We start from the raw sequence: 17,786 nt of genomic DNA on the forward strand, positions 1-17,786 counted from the left end.
CCCTACCTTCTGCCCTGTGAACATCTGACTCTTACGGCACTTCATTCATAGCAGTGAGGTTCTGAACATGACAGAGAGGCTCACAGCCGCAAATTCTAATTTTCATGTTTTATTTGATGTTTTTGTACAACTACAGCAACAAAGAATCGCTTTAAAGGTGGCTTGCTATCTTAAGCCAGCTTTGGAGCAGCTGTGAATACACCCACAAACAGACCTGGAGCAACGTGAGAGACATGTCACCTCTGAGTGTGAATGCAGGGTTAGACTTTCTTGAAAATGTATTACGTTTGCATGATCCAAGCTGAGCCTGTTTCACCATAAACCACAATATTTGCCTACGTCCAGTCTGCAGGCAGATTGGATTTGTTTCTCAAATCAGAGCTGTTGAGATGATTACCCTCACTGTTCTTTGCAAGTGATAAGACTGGATTTGCATGTCCGGACTTCACAGATTTATTTGCATGTGTTGTTGGGGTAACAATGTAGCAGTCAGACATCTGATTTGAGGCATATGAGATATGAGTGTCCTGAGATACAATGAGATGAGATGTAATTGCATATAAAACCACCTCCAAATGTGCTCCAGATTTAATGTTTGTGTTTTTTCTGTCCAGACTATCAAAAGTCAATCTGGAAACAATCTACATATAAAACAAAATAAGAACAAAACAATGGCCTTAAATGGAACTCTCAAACAAAGGCTACTCTTCCTACCATAAGGAAGGGAGGAACTCTTGTCCTCCACAATGTTTTGCTTTGGGCTCCAGGTGTACCTCAGGTAGAGAGAAATAGCCAGGTGCTCTAGATGAATGATTATGTTCACTCAACACACAGCCTTCTAAAGAAACACAAGAGCCACAGCTGTGTGTACACACACACACACACACACACACACACTCCACCATTCTCAGCTCTTTCTTCTGACGCACAAAAAAGGTACATCTTCTAAAAGAGCGAAAGAAAGGGGGAAAAAAGAAACCAAATAATACATCTGCAAAATACATGGAAAATTAATCTTAAGTACAGCACAACTTAAGCCAGAATCCAATAAAAGTACACAATGCCTGCTGCTCTGTGTGGCTTCCACTCACGGTCCAAACTGAAACCCAGAACACCACTTCATTACACATCAACAATGGTCTGCCTGGCTGCTTGTAATTTTAGGCAATGCTGAAATCTCAAGGCTCCAAAAGAAGTATAAAATATGAGAACAGCTACACTTCTGCGAAAACGCAAAACACCACCATAAATAACACCTACAGCAGTACTCAACTGCTTTCTGCAACAGTACTCAAAACACAATACAATTCAGTGAGTAAAAAACTCATTCCTTTCAAGTTGGAAGTATAAACAGGACATTTTACCCCGCTCCCATAATTACATTCAATTATACATCTCCAGTGAGAAACCTGAAAATTACCTTGCCTGTGGCAATTTCAACACGAACAAGTGTTCATCTCCAGAGTTAATTGCTCTTCCAAGTTAACTGCAGAGGATGACAGCACAGACCTGATGACCTCACAGATTCTGAATGCGTGTGTAAGTGTGTGTGTAAGCTGGAACTCAGACTAGGCCAGAGGAAATGACTGATTGTACGGTTTACAGGAGGCCCAGCAGGACTGCAGATATCAACTATCTACCATCTACTCCACCATGACTCAAAACTACTCTGCAAAGTGAGAGGCCAGAGAGGCCCAAGTAAATATTTGAGAAGTTGAGAATATCTGAGAACCTACATAAAAACACCCTTGACCTTTTTATATACACATAAGAAACCAAAATGTGCGTAGACATGCTGGCAGACAAGACTAGCATTATCCTGATTTTATGCACTTATGCACAGAATTATTGTTTGGGCAGATCCGTTTTGGCTGATTCACATGATTCATGCTCATGAGGCCACTGAAACACCACAAGTCAAATGGGAGTTTGAATGAACCAGTGGAATGTGCAAACATCCCATAGAGAGGCCAAGAATTTGACATTGTCTGAAGTTGAACTATCTATCTTATTTAAAGCGGGGGGAAATGTTAGTTGTTCACAGATTATTTATCTAGCCAAACAAAATAATCATCTAAAACGATGGAGCACAGTTTCATAACAAAATGAGTTGTTAGCAAACTGTTCTTAAAAGGCATTCTGTAGGAAATAAAACCGACAGAGTGAAATTGCTACAGCAGTTCGATTTCAAAACACCACAGAGAATGGTCTGCCCTGCCCACACCTCCCTAGACACAAAGCTCACTCAGGTTGCCAAGTCAAGGAGGCTAAATCTAACCAATCCAGCGTAAGAGGAGTTCAGTAACTTCTACCATGGCAAGTAACATACTAAGAGTCATACTCTCAAAGTTAATCAGCTAATTAATTAGTTTGGAGTGTTTTTATTGTTTGCACATTATAAACCGATTACACAGAAACACCAAACACTTTTTTTCACAACAAAAACGGCTCACATTGCATTTATTCATACTAAAGACCACAACTAGCCATTTTAAAGTGAATTTAAAACGATGGAATGAGACCTTGAACCTTTAAACACATTTAACTCATCTCATTACAAAGGCCATCATTAAAAGCCCAATTTGCATTGGTAAAACAACACACAGGATACAAATTCTGAAAGTGTGATGTGATCTTTCCTGAAGCAATAATAATAAAGAAGGCATGCTGACATATTTTTATGTCTTTTTTTAAACAAGCAGCTTAAACAAATAAGGTCACTGGTGGAAAATTGAGAAGAATTCCATCCAAATACTTTCCCCATCTGCTGACCTGAGCGGTGGTTAGGTGGTATTTTGGCCCATTCCTCTGTACAACACTGTTTCAGTTCATGTAGCCAATATGTTTGGGAAGCCTCGCCTGAATGGTTCGTTTCACATCATGCCACAGTATCTGGAGCTGGACTGAGGTCAAGGCTATGACTGGTGAACAGGGAATTTCTTCTGTTTCCGTCACACTGTCACTGATTTTCAAGGTTTTACTTTATTGTGTCATGTTGCACAAAATTACTTTAATTTAAGAGTTTTAGACTGAAGGCTGAAGCAACTGAAATTAAGCCAAAACATTTTGCTGTAGAATTCCCTGAAAAAGAAAACTGAGGAGACATGGGAAAATATTTTGATTTTACAATATATATTATCATATTTCTTCAATATGTGGCTTTAAATATCAATACGTTTATTAAAACTTAGTTGCTCTAAACTCCCCAGGACTCTCCCCACAATTTTACTTAAAGTTACTCCATATGGTGGCACTAATCAAATGATTAAGGTAAATCTGCAGAAAAGAATTGCCAAATTCTGTGACACTGACACCAATATCTTAGGGCTGCAGTGATTAGCTGATATAAATCAACAATGTCAATTATAAAAACCTTTCAACTCAAATTGTCAAAAACCATCAAAACACAACAGATTAAATATTTAATCACTAAATAGAAGCACTTTCAACATTTAAAGACCAATATTCTTGATATTTGAAGACTACTTCAATCTGACGTTTAGCTGTTTATATAGTTTTGAAGCGATAGAGAAAGCTGGAAACAGGAACTGTACCCACAGCAAGCAGAGATGGAGGACATAATAAAAATAATCGTTGACTAATCGACTAGTCAGAAAAATAAGACACATAAGTTGACTACCAAAATAACCATGAGTTGCAATCCTTCAATAAATACATATTTGCTGGTATTTACTTACTGATTAGTATTTATCTTTAATGTAAAATAATAAGTAACACAGACACTATATGAAGTAGAGAATTGTCTTGCGTATTGAGATTTGCAATATCTTCATTATAATGGCAATGAATAGTGATAATATTGTATCCAGCTCCATAATATTGTAATATTGTGTAATATTGTATTGAGATGCCCCGTGATTCCCACCCCTAATACTGAGGTCTTCTATCGTCCCTTGACTGTGCCATCATACACTGGAAGTAAAGTATGTTTTTTTACTTCTCTATTCATAGGGCAGACCAAATCAGACCCCTTACCTTAACTGCCTGCAACACCTGAATTCAATTATCCTCTATTTAAGAGATTATCCTCACAGTGGCTGACACACTTTTTTCCATCATAGACCTTCACTGTCTAAATTATTTAATTATTAAAAGACGTGGCTCTGTAGACAACTGCGTGTTGTTTAAAAAAAGCTATTATAAATCATGAGTCAGATGTAGATCAGATTAAATTTTACAGCCATTCATACAGAAGCCTAGATATTCACAAACTTTCCCCTCGGTGTATCATGTTTGAGCCCTCCTGTTTAGCTGACCACACAGGAAAGGAAGTGAGCTGATAATTCCCTGAAGCTACACTAAAGAAACAAGCACGTGACTGGGTAGACTCAACAACCCAACAGATGCAGAACTGATAAAAAGCGAGTAAACAAAACCAGGTAAACAAATACATAGTTACCCTTATTCTGGCAGTTGGCCAGTGTTCCTTTGTTACTGACAACATCCACAATAACACTGTAATTCAAAAGAAGTCAAAAGCATTTTTATATTTGTCTATTCGTCGTTATATTTTAACTTAAGTCACAACTTCCATAGTCAAATTATGATGAAGTAAAACTGAGATTATGTGCACTGAGGTAATTGTTGTGTATTGTGATATAATATGTGTAGGAAGAGTCATTTAAAGACATAGGTAGAATATTTTAAAACAATGTAGCTAAACACAGTGTACAGCTCTGGAAAAAAAAATAAAGATAGATTTCACAAGCCATCAAACCAAGCTGAACTGCTTGAATTTTTGCCCCAGGAATGGCATAAAGTTATCCAAAAGCAGTGTGTAAGACTGGTGGAGGAGAACATGGCAAGATGCATGAAAATTGTGATTAAAAACCAGGGTTATTTCACCAAATATTGATTTCTGAACTCTTAAAACTCAAGCTATGAATATAAACTTGTTTTCTTTGCATTATTTGAGGTCTGAAAGCTCTGTATCTTTTTTTATTATTTCAGCCACTTCTCATTTTCTGCAAATAAATGCGCTTAATGACAATATTTTTATTTGGAAATTGGAAGAACTTTTTGAAAGCTTTTTTTTTTCCTCACCACCTGAGGAGCCCACTGAACTCCCACAGGTGGCTGCTGGCTGACTGTGTCACTCAAGCAGAGGCAGAGACACAGGGCAGAGAGGCAGTGGGAAATGGGGAGATGTTAGGTTAGCTACACGCGGTGGTCGTGTGGTGCCAGTGGTTTGTTTTTACTTACAGTGTGACTGTCCTGTTGGGAAAGGACTCCGGGGGCAGCACCTGAAGGAGCTCCATGTTGCTGCACACCACTTTCCTGTCCGCGGTGGCCACTGACGGCGAGCCTTTACCCGCGTTTCGGGATCGCTCATCGTAGGTTTTACAGTCAGATGATAGAGCAGAGTCTGCGCCTCCAAACAGCAACAGAACCAGGAGCAGCGGCCAGACACCGCAAACCGACATTTCTCGCTTCTCTTGGGCGATACAGACGGAGAGAAGCGGGGGCGGTCTTTAATTAGCAAGCTAACATGCTAATTAAATCTCTGGAGAAAGATAAACAAGCCCTGCTGGGTCCAAGTTAGCTAGTTAGCTAACGCTATAGGTTAGCTCTAACTAGCTTAGCTTCGCTAACCTATTAAGTTAAGATAACCTAGCAAACTAACTATTAACGCTACCTAGCTAACCTAGCGTTAAATAGACCCTGACAACAAAACTGTAACGTTAGATTACAAAACTAAAAGACAGGCTTTATATGCTTTATGTTATTTATATGCTTTATGTCATGTTAAAAGCCGTAGTATCCCCCCAAAAAACAAACAAAACAAAAAACAGCTGTTTGGGTTTGGAGTTAGCTTGCTTAGAAGCTAACTAACATGGCTTTGTGTGCTCCACATTAAGGCAGGGGCGAGGAGGTGGGAGATCCGCCGTCTCCTTTGTTTTCCTGGCGCCTCGGTTCCCGATCCCACAACACTGCATCGCTCCAGAGTTAACTAAGACTAAATCTTAAAACGCTAAAAAAAAAGTGTTTCTGAGAGAGAAAATACATCAAACAAACTGGAGTGTGCTGTGTTTTGTTGCCCCTCAGAGAAAAAAAAAACTAACCATGGATAATTAATGAATATTTAGAGCTGCTTCTCTCTCTCTCTCTGTTTTATTATTTAATCACGAAACTAATAAAAAAAGAGTTCTGGTTCACACCAACTAACCTAGCGTTATCTAACTAAATATCTATATTGTGTAGCTGAAGTAACGCTAACTACCAAGATTGTACTGCTATTGCCTTATTCCGCATTTTGCCGAATTACTACTAGCCCAGTTTAATAAAAAATGAATTTTTCTCCTTTTAAAGTATTTTGAATCAGCTTTCAAAAAGATTTTAATCTCTTTTTTTTAAAGTAGTTTGAATCTGTTTTTTAGTCCGAATTGCGTTTCAAATAGATTAGACTAAAAGAGGTTGAAAATGTTGAAACGATTCTAATCTTTTTTTTTAAGTATTTAAATCCGTTTGATAATATTTTAATCTATTTTAAAAGTAGTTAAAATCAGTTTAAGATCAATTTAATATTTTTAAAGGTTAGATAGAATTTTTTTTTATATATATATTTTAATTATTATTTTTTCTAAGTTACTCAAACCAAGAGAGAGAGACAGCTGGAGTCGAGCTAGGATAACGCACACAGACACACACACAGGGAAATCTGATCGCCGCTTCAGCCAAGAACAACTTTTCCCCCGCAGTCCTCTCTCCTCACACACACACAACTCCCAAACACTCTGAACACTATCTAACTAGCTTTAAAAAGAGTGTAAAGAGAAGGCCACCCGCGCTAAAACACACACTGTTAACCAGCTATCTATCGTTAGCTTCTCTAAAACTCCAGTTGGTAGTTAAAAAACGTATCCGCATGACCAGCGCCACGGTTCTCCCAAACCCCACCACCGCCGAGCACTCCACTCCTCCTGTCCGCAGTTCAGAGCTCCACATAAAATCCACAGGTGTTGGAAATGTACGGCGACCTCGTCCCCCGCTTTAAAACTCCAGATTTAGAGTAAAACCCTCTCCCTGCTGCTGCAGACCGTACTCTCTCAACTCCGTCCATTCACACTGAACTCCTCCTCCAGTCCGCCTGACTGAGCTCCAGCTCCATGTTCCAGCTCCTCTGCCTACGTCACCGCAGCTTCGCTCTCGCCTTCAGCAGAGGAAAATAGGAATAGCAATGAGATCTGTTCGATTCAGCCGACTGAACCGATTCTTTAGACATGTGAATGCATTAATAACTGTTCAATGAAAGAAAAGAAGACAAACTGAAAACTGAATTGCTCAAAAATGACTCGAATCACGTTTGCAAAATATTTCTAGAGTCTATAAGAAGACCAAAAGAAGACAAAAACTGCAAGACTGTCTTTTAAATTTTTATTTAAAAGTGATCTTCCTGCTTAACACATTTAAATGTTTTTGAAAACCGATTCAAACTACTCTTTAAATATTTAGGAAAAAGCTTAACTTTAGAGCTAAACTTACTTTTGAAAAAATAAAATAAAAGTGGTTTTAACTGCTTTTAAAATAGATTCAAATCTTAGAAACGGATGTTCACAACTTTTTTTTAAAAGGGCCAAATCTTAAAGAATGTATTTAAACTATTAAAAAAAAAAAGATTTTAAACTATTGATTTTTTTTCATCTTCTTTTAAATCTTTTTGAAACCGAATTTAGACTACTTTTTAGGATTCATGAATTACAAAATAAGATTCAAATCTTTTTGAAAACTGATTCAAATTATTTTCCCAAAAGATCAGAATCTTTAAAAAAAACTGATTTGAACGTATTTTCAAAAATGAAAACAGCATTTAACCTTAACAATAAATAGCCTCAAATGCAGTCAGTGGCATGGTTTGTGTAATACTGAAGGGCAGTTAACAGAAAGAGTTGGATGAATTGATGAACATGAGTTTGAAGTTCTTTTAGAGCTGGTGGGAGGAACGGACTAAATATACTGATTTAAGTGAAAATAGAAAATGACTGAATTAAAATAAATATACTAAACTCTAGCTGGTTTTAAGAGATCCTACTTATTATTTTGTATAGATTCAAATTCGGTGTGCTGAAAACACTCAGAACGAGCACCAACACAACAGCATATTGTAGATGTTTAAAGGGCGAGGCGGGGGCATACCTGTCAAGTTTTAGATTTAAAAATAAGGGATATTTTCCTCTGTCCGCTTAAAGCCGTCCCACCAGCCCAACGAAGGTTCAGTACCCCTTACATTTTAAGACAGGTTTACAAAAACATTTAAAATAACCACATGTGAACCACTTACACACTACAATTAGATTATCAGAATCTGAAATGTTGTGGACATTCCTACATATGTCATTCTTTTAATACAGCCAAATTAAAAATACTTTTCTAGATATTAAAAAAGTTAAGATTTCATGTCTTTTTTGCCATAAATGCACTCTTTTATATTATATATTTTTTTTATTTATTTAATAGATTTAAAATTAAACAAAGGGTGCACAAATTCTGCAAAATGACTGTTGGTGACCTAAAAATAGTATCATGAGCTTTTACTAAAAGGACATGGACCAGATATATTCCATCAGTAAAAATAGTCTTAAGGGGCCTACACAATTAATCATTTTTAATTAATACTTCTTTCTTTTGATCACTCAACCCCTGATCAGTTCAGTTCATTTCGGTCCTCTCCACATTTTCTAGTTAAACTGAGTCACAAGCTGTATTTTTTTATTTTAAAAGGTTTAATCTGTGTGTTTTATTTCGGAGAGGATTTTTTTTAAACAGCTATCAGAAAAATCTCATCACAATTTACATGATTAGCCTACCATTACCTTTCTTTTAGAAAAATCGCTGAATATCCAGATATGTTTTAACATCAGCAGCTCCGACTAGCTGCCTGAACTCACAGCGACGGGGGGCTTCCCCACACTGACCCTCTATTGCAAGCTGATTGGCTGTTTCTCCTGAAAGGCGGGACTTTCTCCTTGAACCGGCTCCATGATTGGTTAAGAGACACAGCGGGGTCAGTGCCCTGTCTCCTCAATAATATATATATTTTAATCTTAATATAATACGGGAAATTTACGGGAAAATACTAATACTGGAGGACGGCGGGAAAGAGGATTAAAATACGGTAGTTTCCCGGACAAAACGGGAGACTCAGGTATGGGCGGGGGGTGTTCAGACAAGTTCAGACTAGATTGCAGGAGTGAAGAAACGAAAATCTGAGAAGACTTTTCGTGCACGCGTAGACTAACACGTGCGGCAAACGCTGACCTTTTCCATTGTTTTGTTCATTATAAATACCGCTGATAACTACATTTAAAACAGATCCGCTGTCTGCATGAAAAGCGAGAAGCGCCTTTTCTCTGAGTGCGTCATGACGTAGGCAACGTCAGGCTGTACGTGCTGACGCGCTGCGCTGGATGTCCGTGTTGTGGTGTGCGGGTGAGCACTGAGCAGGGGAAGTTAGTAAAGCAGTAGGAGCTGTGCAGTATACAGCTTCGGAGCTCCAGAAATAATAGTAGAGCGGTTTGTAAGTGATAACTAACCCTTATACAAGGATGGCTGTTCTTAAACAGCTACCCGTGGACGCTTTCCCGCGGGATTTTGCGTGGGGAGCTGCAACAGCTGCTTATCAAATTGAAGGTATGATACAGCACAGCCCAGCCTGACCCATAGCACAGTCCCCACATAAATTAACTAGTTAACTAGCTTATAACTTCAGTTACATACACTCAGTTTAAAAACCCTCATACTCAACCCGTCTGTTTTACTGTTTTAGTGACATTTACAGCTTCAGGCTGCTAGTAAAAATGTTTTAATATAACTGCACATAAACAGATATAGCTAACTATATCCAGCAAAAAGGACAAATTAAGTATTTAACTAAAAAACACAACAGATTTGCTGTAAGAAACACAGCAGTCTTTGTTTTAGAGTGTCACCTTTTTTCTTATATAATTTGAGTCCCTGACAGCAAAGAACTTTGATTAAACGTTAATGTTTTAGCTCTATTACATTCTTTAAGGTTGATAATGAAAAAAAAAAACATAAAACAACATTTATTTAAAACTTATGTTAAAATTCTGACATTAAATCAACATCAATTTAAATGGTTTGAATGGTGCTTCCCACAAATAATATTATTAATATTAAAAATTAACATTAAAAGTCCTATTCTACACTGCAAGGATACTCTACGAGTGATAAGAATAGAATACAAGTGAGAAATACACATTTAATGTAGGTAAAATTGAATACAAACAATGCATCTAAAATCATGTGGAATCAATGTCAGGGATCAACGTTGTTTCAATGCATTAGTAAAGAAATATACATTTTGATTCAATGCTCTTTTGCTGCTTTTTGCTTGCTTTATCTAAGATGCCTTTATACTAGGGGTGGGAATCGATTACTATCTCACGATTCGATTCGATTCCGATTTTGGGGGCCACGATTCGATTCAAAATCGATTTTTGATTCAAAACGATTTGAATTATAAATATTTCTGCTTCTGGCTTATGAATCGTATTGAAAAAAAAACCCTCCATAATATACACTGGTCCTGGAGCAAGTAATGTGTTACAAAAACAATAAAATGTGCAGGAATGTGGGTCCTCAGTGACAGAGGAATCACTGGGATATCACAATGACGTTAATGAACAATAAATAAATAATAAATAACACTGCTTTATTACCAGGCTACTAGCGGTGGTGTGTAGGTGACGCTGCTGGGCTGATGTGATGATAGCAGTGGAGCGCTAAAGTTCAGGAGCAGCTGCTGATTAACTAGTTAATTTAAGGTGGTTGTATTTCTTCAGAAAGGGGGCAGGAGGTGGAGAAATTAATTCATATTGTCCATTCCTTAATTCCTCTGTGATGAGGAGCTGAAATTAGCTCTGATTAGCTTATTGTTATTTTTCCGTTCCGCCTTAAATGCTGCAGCCCGCTGCCACCTGTAGCGTTATTTAAGGTGGAACTGGAAAGTTAGCTAGTTAGCTAGCTAACAGTTACTGAAACTAACTACTAGCGATCTTTTTTATGCTTGTTATGAAGCATTCTGCCATAAAACATTGAAACTACACGTTAATCTAAGGTAATATAGTGCTTGTTCTGCCATCTTACCGGTGATTCTCAAACACCTACGCTCTGTGTGTGTCTGGAAGATCTCCAAAGGGACAAGCGCTATCCTCAGGGTTGCCAGGTCCAACAAAAATACCCAGCCCAAAATCAGTCTAAAACCCGCCCCTCAGAATCGATTTTGGGACATTTTAAATCGATTCTGAATCGTAGTAAATGAGAATCAAGATTCTTATGTGAATCGATTTTTTGGCACACCTCTACTTTATACTGTATTCAAATTTCACTTAATGAATGGACTGATTTAAAAAAACATTTTACACTGACTTCCGTTGAAAGTTTGAATTTTCATAACCTTCCATTACCAAGTTTCTGTTTTGGAGAGTACATATTTTTGCATTATATATACATTGTCAGTAATATTTTATGCAAGACTAGAATTTGGTATTGTGCTTAATTCTCAGTTATTTTTCAGAGATTAGCAGCCATGAGAGCATCAGACTACATTATAATGTGATTTATGTAAGTGTGAGTATTATAACAGTGAAAATGTGACAGCAGTGGAAAACAGCACATATCGTATACACTGTAGTGTACTTTATCACAATTCAGTCAGCAGTAGCTAAGTACTTTAGCTATATAGTGATTTAACAAAACATAGATTAGTAATAACTCTAAACCTACCACTTTGAAAAAGGAAATAAAGGTACAAATTAGATTCCTCCTTCTGTTTTTGAGCAAATTATTATTCTGAATTTATCTCTGGTCTTGCTGCAGGGGGCTGGGACATGGATGGGAAAGGCCCCAGTATATGGGACACATTCTGCCATGCTAAAGGCAGAGTGTTTAAGGATCAGACAGGAGACGTTGCCTGCAACAGCTACCAGCTTTGGGAAGAGGACCTGAAGTGTATCCAGCAGTTAGGCCTCACCCACTACCGCCTGTCCTTTTCTTGGTCCCGGCTTCTTCCTGATGGAACCACAAATTATGTCAATCCCAAAGGTATTTTACTTATTTGTGTTAAAAATATGCAACAAAATAAAATATTTATCAAGCATGATATGTTTAATAGTTCATTATAGAGTAAGTGACTGATTAGATGCAAATCATATATATGTATTTTATGTAATGTATTTTGTTTACTGTCCAAATCAGCCTATTATCCTACAGTGAGGTTTTGTGTAGCTACAATACCAGTCAAAAATTTTAGAACTTTTTTTTTACTTGTCCAATAGCAGTGCTGTATGGCCCAGACAAGCAGTTTTTTTATTTTCTCATCTTATCAATCACTTTATCATTGCACAACTAAATCTATTAGAGTCCACCAAAATTTCTCTTCACTGCTGAAAGACCTCCAATGTCAAATGTTAACTGAGCTAAAGGCGGTTTCATGTTGGTCAGTCAGATTTCTTCTTGTACCAGTTTTTTTCCAGTTTCCCAGTGTCTTTTGAATGTATAGGAAACGGTGCTCAACACATTCTGGCTTCATCTGTAATTTCACTAAAGAAAAGACTTTTAATAGTTTTAGTACTTTTAATAGTTACAGAGTTATCTGAGTTTCTGTGTCTTTTTCTAGTTATGATGAAAGTTGAATGTGCTGTGTGTGTAAGTGTGTAAATGCTGCACTAGAGAGTGCAGTAACACAATCTGTTCCAATACTGCTTTACTATAGACAAAAGCTCTGATATGTTGATATTGATATGTTTAAAATCCATTTCCAAAGCTCAGTTTATATCTATTTATATCTATTTTAAACAATATATGATTTTTTTACAATGTCCTTTTACAATATACAGTTATTTTCCAATTTTAGCTCATTTGTTTTCTTTAAAGGCCCTGGCAGTTTATTGCAAAATTTTGTTCACTAGATTTGTTTCTGATTATTGACAGAGCTGGGGGGGGGGGGGGTCTAAAACATTTGACTTGTAGTGTATTTATTTTAAATTTTAACTGATGCTCCAGTAATGATCGACTGTAGACTGTGTATGGTTTATTTATATATATATATATCTGTTACTGGAAATGATTTATTTTCAGGATACCCCATCTTGAAATAATTAATGAAGTATATCCTCCTTTAATCTCCAGGTGTAACATACTATAACAAAGTGATTAATGACCTAATTGCTAATGCTGTTATGCCCATGATCACACTGAACCACTTTGACCTACCTCAGGCCCTGGAGAATCGTGGTGGATGGAAGTCTCCAGAGATTGTGGAATTTTTCGACTCGTACGCCAAGTTTTGCTTTGAGACCTTTGGGGACAGGGTGAAGCTTTGGATTACAGTAAATGAGCCTTATGTGTGTGCTAAACTTGGGTATGAGGACGGCCTTCATGCCCCAGGCCTTAAAGAGTCAGGAACCTCTGTCTACTTAGTAGGTCACAACATGCTGCGTGCCCACACTAGAGCATGGCATAGCTATGATACCCATTTCAGACACCTCCAAGGAGGGAAAGTATCCATAGGTCTTAATAGTGACTGGGCTGAGCCACTGGATCCAGACTGTCCTGAAGATGTAGCAGCCACACAACGATATATGGACTTCATTCTGGGTTGGTTTGCCTGCCCTGTGTTCTGCACAGGGGACTATCCAGAGTCCATGAAGTCCAGGATCCAGGCCAAGAGCCTACAATTTGGGTTCTCAGAGGGCCCACGGTTGCCAGAGTTTTCTGAGAATGAGCTCAGTCCTCTAGGCACAGCAGATTTCTTTGCACTGAACTACTACACTTCCCGTAAAGTGAAGGACACAAGTTCTCATCCCAGTGAGCTCAGTTTCACAGGGGACCAGGGAGCAGAGGGTGTAACCGATCCATCATGGCCTGTGTGTGGGGTGTCCTGGCTTGCTGTAGTGCCTGAAGGACTGCACAAATTGCTAAATTACATAAAGGTACCTTTATCTCATGTTTTCATTTGTCCAAAATAATTTCAGCTGTTTAAAAAATTAGAAATTACCTAACCATCATCTTACTACTCTGCATTTGTTTCTCAGGAGACTTGCAACAATCCTGCCATCTACATCACTGAAAACGGTTTCTCTCAGATTGGACCTGTTGAACTTGAAGACACTGACCGCTGCCAGTTTTATCAAAACACTCTTCAGGAAGTATCCAAAGGTTAGCATTCAGTACAGTACTTTTAAATTGTTACTGTCATGCAGAAACCTTCAAAATAAGGACATAAGGAGTTTTTATTGTCATTGTACCTTTACAGATTACAACGAAATTAATAATATGGGCACTATATAAGAAAGAAAATAAAAAATCCTAGCTTTTAGTGGACATCAATGTAAATACAGCTCTGGGAAAGAATTAAGAGACTACTACAATTTCTGAATCACTTCTCTGATTTTGCTATTTATAGGTATATGTTTGAGTAAAATGAACAATTTTGTTTTATTCTATAAACTACGAACAACATTTCTCCCAAATTTTAAATAAAAATAGTATCATTTAAAGAATTAAGTTGCAGACAATGAAAAATGGCTGATATCAAAAAAGATGCAGAGCTTTCAGACCTCAAATAATGCAAAGAAAACAAGTTCATATTCATAATTTTTAGAGCTCAGAAATCAATATTTGGTGGAATGACCCTGGTTTTTAATCATAGTTTTCGTGCATTTCTTGGCATGTTCTCCTCCACCAGTCTTACACACTGCTTTTGAATAACTTTATGCCACTCCGTGTGCAAACATTAAAGCAGTTCAGCTTGGTTTGGTTGTGATCATCCATCTTCCTCTTGATTATATTCTAGAGGTTTTCAATTTGGTAAAATTTAAGAAACTCATTAATTATAAGTGGTCTCTTTTTTTCCAGAGCTGTAGATTTTCACTTTTCTTTTACTTTTTTATTCTGATTCAAAACATATGGCCTTTACACCTGGCATTAACATTTTGTATCTGGTATTGTATTTAAATAGTATCTGAATACACTTTGACTGATTCTGTTTCCCCAGCATAAACAGAACAATATCTCATTTTATATTCCCATATACAGTGCCGTGAAAAAAAAATGCCCCTTACAGATTTTTTTTTGCTTTTTAATCATACTTCAATATTTAATATTAGATAAAGATAACATGAGTAAATACAAAAAACATTTTTTAAATGATTATTTTTTTATTACATAACTTGTCCAATTTCATATTTGACAACAAACATTTTGATGATCCCCAGGATTTCAAGAAAATCATACGGAAAATCAAAAATGGTGGTGCTAGTGTGATGGTCTGCGGCTCTATTGCTGCTTCAGGACACAAACACAATTTGTAGGGGGCAAACACTTTTTTACAGCACTGTAAAAAGCACACAAACATGTACGTCATGACCGTTTTAATTCCTGTAAACAGTGTTTTCTGATCAGAATAGTCTAGTGGAAGGGAAAGGGTGTTCTACAGCATGGTGAAACAATATGTAGTTTTCCATAATGAAAATGCATCAGACTGTATATTACCGCAGTGTAATATACTCACTCTTTTCTACTGATGAGCATGGCTTGTCAGTTTGTACACATACACACACACATATGCGCATACATGCAGAAAAAGACCGTAAATGAAAAAGAAGAGAAGCAGAAACCACAGTATGAATCACATGCATTGCAGTGTTCTTTACAAATACGGCTAAATAAAAACTAAACAATCATAACCCTCTATATTAACATGCCTAAAACTAGTCATCTGACACTGATGTTCTGTTTTCTTTACATTTATGTTCTCATTACATTACCCTGCCTTGTTTTCCAGCTATCAGAGACGATGGTGTGGATGTGAGAGGATATTTTGCATGGTCTCTCCTAGATAACTTTGAGTGGGCAGATGGGTTCAGCGTGCGCTTCGGCCTCTTTCATGTGGATTTCTCTAAAGTTGAACTGAAGCGAACCATTTACCGCTCTGGTAGAGAATATGCAGCTGTGATATCCAGGCATCGCACCAAGCTGGAGAAGACCTGAATACAACCCTGAAAACCTGTCTGTCACAGACTTGTTTTTTTTTGTCTTTATGTTGATAGGGCTGAAAAAAGGACATTCATTCATTAAATATGAAAACCTATTTTTTATTATACAATACATAACGTATGTTGAAAAAAAAATAAAACATTGTTTATTGGCATTGTCAAATAGATGAATAAGTTATGCGTACACTGTAGAAGGTTTATTTAAAGACATATTTAAAGCTGATGTCTGTAAGATTAGGTTTTAGGACCCTGTGCCGGTGTGATGCGGTCTCCTTTCAGAGCGGATGTTGCCCCTTCTGAAGTCTCCATTGCTCCACCAGCCACTCGCGTTCAGTAAAACTGATCTGGACCCTTTTTTAAAAGTTGTACGTGTGACGTAAGTATGTAAAGACGTGTGATGTGGTCAGAGGAACTCTGCAAAAAGCGATCTGACACCCCAGTTTTTAGAATTCATTTATTAGGCTTAGCAGGGGTGGTCATTCCAGCTCACTGGTTCCATTAAACACAAATAGTTTGTCCCTTCTCCACTCAGAAATGCTTCTGCTTTCATTTTAGAAAATAAAATAATATGGACTACCACTTTAAACACATTATTTTCATGTACTTTCTAAAACTGTGCTTTTTTATTTGTTACCTCATGGCAACATTATGCTGGTAGACCACAATTTCTTATCTTTAATCCTGGGGATTTTGACCCTACATGTTTGAGTACTTCTCTGCTTCAAAACACTTTATTTACAGTAAATGATCAGCTCGTTTTATCAAGTGACTGCAGGAAGTAGTAGCCAGTTTATCAAATTAATTCAGGAACAGGATTGACAATCACAACATCTTTAGATTTCAAGAAAAAAACATTCATGCCATTAAGGGTAAAAGTCTCAAAAGTCAAAGGTGAGTCCAGGTTAAAAAAAAAGATGCTAACACTTCAATCAACTAAACATAAAAAGTAATATGAATTTAATTAATTAATTAAATTAATATTTAAAAAGCAAAAAGTGTAACTGTGTAGGAAGTGCATGTATTTGAGTATAAGTAATTGGACATTGGAATACAGGAATACTCAGGAAAATAAATATCCAGAACCATATACCCTCAATGTGTATAACTAGCAGATCTTATTGGTACCACACACAATGTGTATAACTAGCAGATCTTATTGGTACCACACACATCTCACTAAAAGACAGTCACAGATTCTTCTGTATCTTCTGTATTGGGAGGGGTGAGAAGATGAGCTAAATCAAATAGGTCAGACAAGACTGTACAGCAATTTGGAGGTTTAGCTTCAAATAACAGTTTAAATGTATGATTGATGGTGCTCAGACTGAAGGAATATGGGAACAGGCTGTTCAAGCTAGAGAAGATTTTGACAGCACAACTTTGAAAACTTGAACTGGCTTCTGGAATAAGTGTGTTTTTTCTCCATTAAGGCTTAAATATTTGATGTAAAGAGGGAGGACTGGAAAGTGACAGTCTCTCTGTCTGTGTTTTGCTGATCTATACTGCCACCCTGTGGTACAACATGGTCTGACAGGCATGGAGGCTTTAAGTAGTAAAGTCTAGGCTTAGAGGAATGCTGACATTAGTTTTTTATTAGATTAATCCACATTGAAAAAAATACTGTGCATTTTTTATTTAGAGTATAATGTTATTGCTTCTTGGTAGAATATAAATAGATAAAAGACTTCTATTCTTTTCTCTTGCATTAAGTAGTGTCTAAAGCTTGATGATTATTTGAAATTTGATACA

At 37.1% G+C, this 17,786-nt stretch overlaps 2 protein-coding genes across 2 annotated transcripts in view; one reads left to right on the forward strand and one right to left on the reverse strand.

Moving 5' to 3' along the window:
• Nucleotides 1-6,084, reverse strand: part of LOC103037002 (adhesion G protein-coupled receptor A3) — a 51,965-nt gene extending 45,881 nt beyond the window's left edge. The window contains exon 1 of the mRNA XM_007255175.4: nt 5,224-6,084. Coding sequence (XP_007255237.3) covers nt 5,224-5,444 — 221 coding nt within the window. The 5' untranslated portion in view covers nt 5,445-6,084. The remainder of the gene's footprint in view (nt 1-5,223) is intronic.
• Nucleotides 6,085-9,174: 3,090 nt separating this feature from the next.
• On the forward strand, nt 9,175-16,202 carry gba3 (glucosidase, beta, acid 3). The gene is made up of 5 exons (XM_007255176.3): nt 9,175-9,648; nt 11,860-12,084; nt 13,171-13,973; nt 14,076-14,199; nt 15,827-16,202. The coding sequence occupies exons 1-5, from the start codon at nt 9,564-9,566 to the stop codon at nt 16,030-16,032; spliced, it is 1,443 nt and encodes a 480-aa protein (XP_007255238.3). The 5' UTR covers nt 9,175-9,563; the 3' UTR covers nt 16,033-16,202.
• Nucleotides 16,203-17,786: the final 1,584 nt, after the last annotated feature.

This window comes from Astyanax mexicanus, chromosome 8, assembly GCF_023375975.1.
Source record: "Astyanax mexicanus isolate ESR-SI-001 chromosome 8, AstMex3_surface, whole genome shotgun sequence".
Lineage (NCBI taxonomy): Eukaryota > Metazoa > Chordata > Actinopteri > Characiformes > Acestrorhamphidae > Astyanax > Astyanax mexicanus.

Bases quoted from the DNA above. Each gene is read 5' to 3' on its own strand.
- gba3 (XM_007255176.3), top strand. From the start codon at position 9,564: ATGGCTGTTCTTAAACAGCTACCCGTGGACGCTTTCCCGCGGGATTTT. The intron at 12,085-13,170 runs GTATTTTACTTA...TTTAATCTCCAG, and splicing joins AAATTATGTCAATCCCAAAG to GTGTAACATACTATAACAAA. The intron at 13,974-14,075 runs GTACCTTTATCT...TTTGTTTCTCAG, and splicing joins AATTGCTAAATTACATAAAG to GAGACTTGCAACAATCCTGC.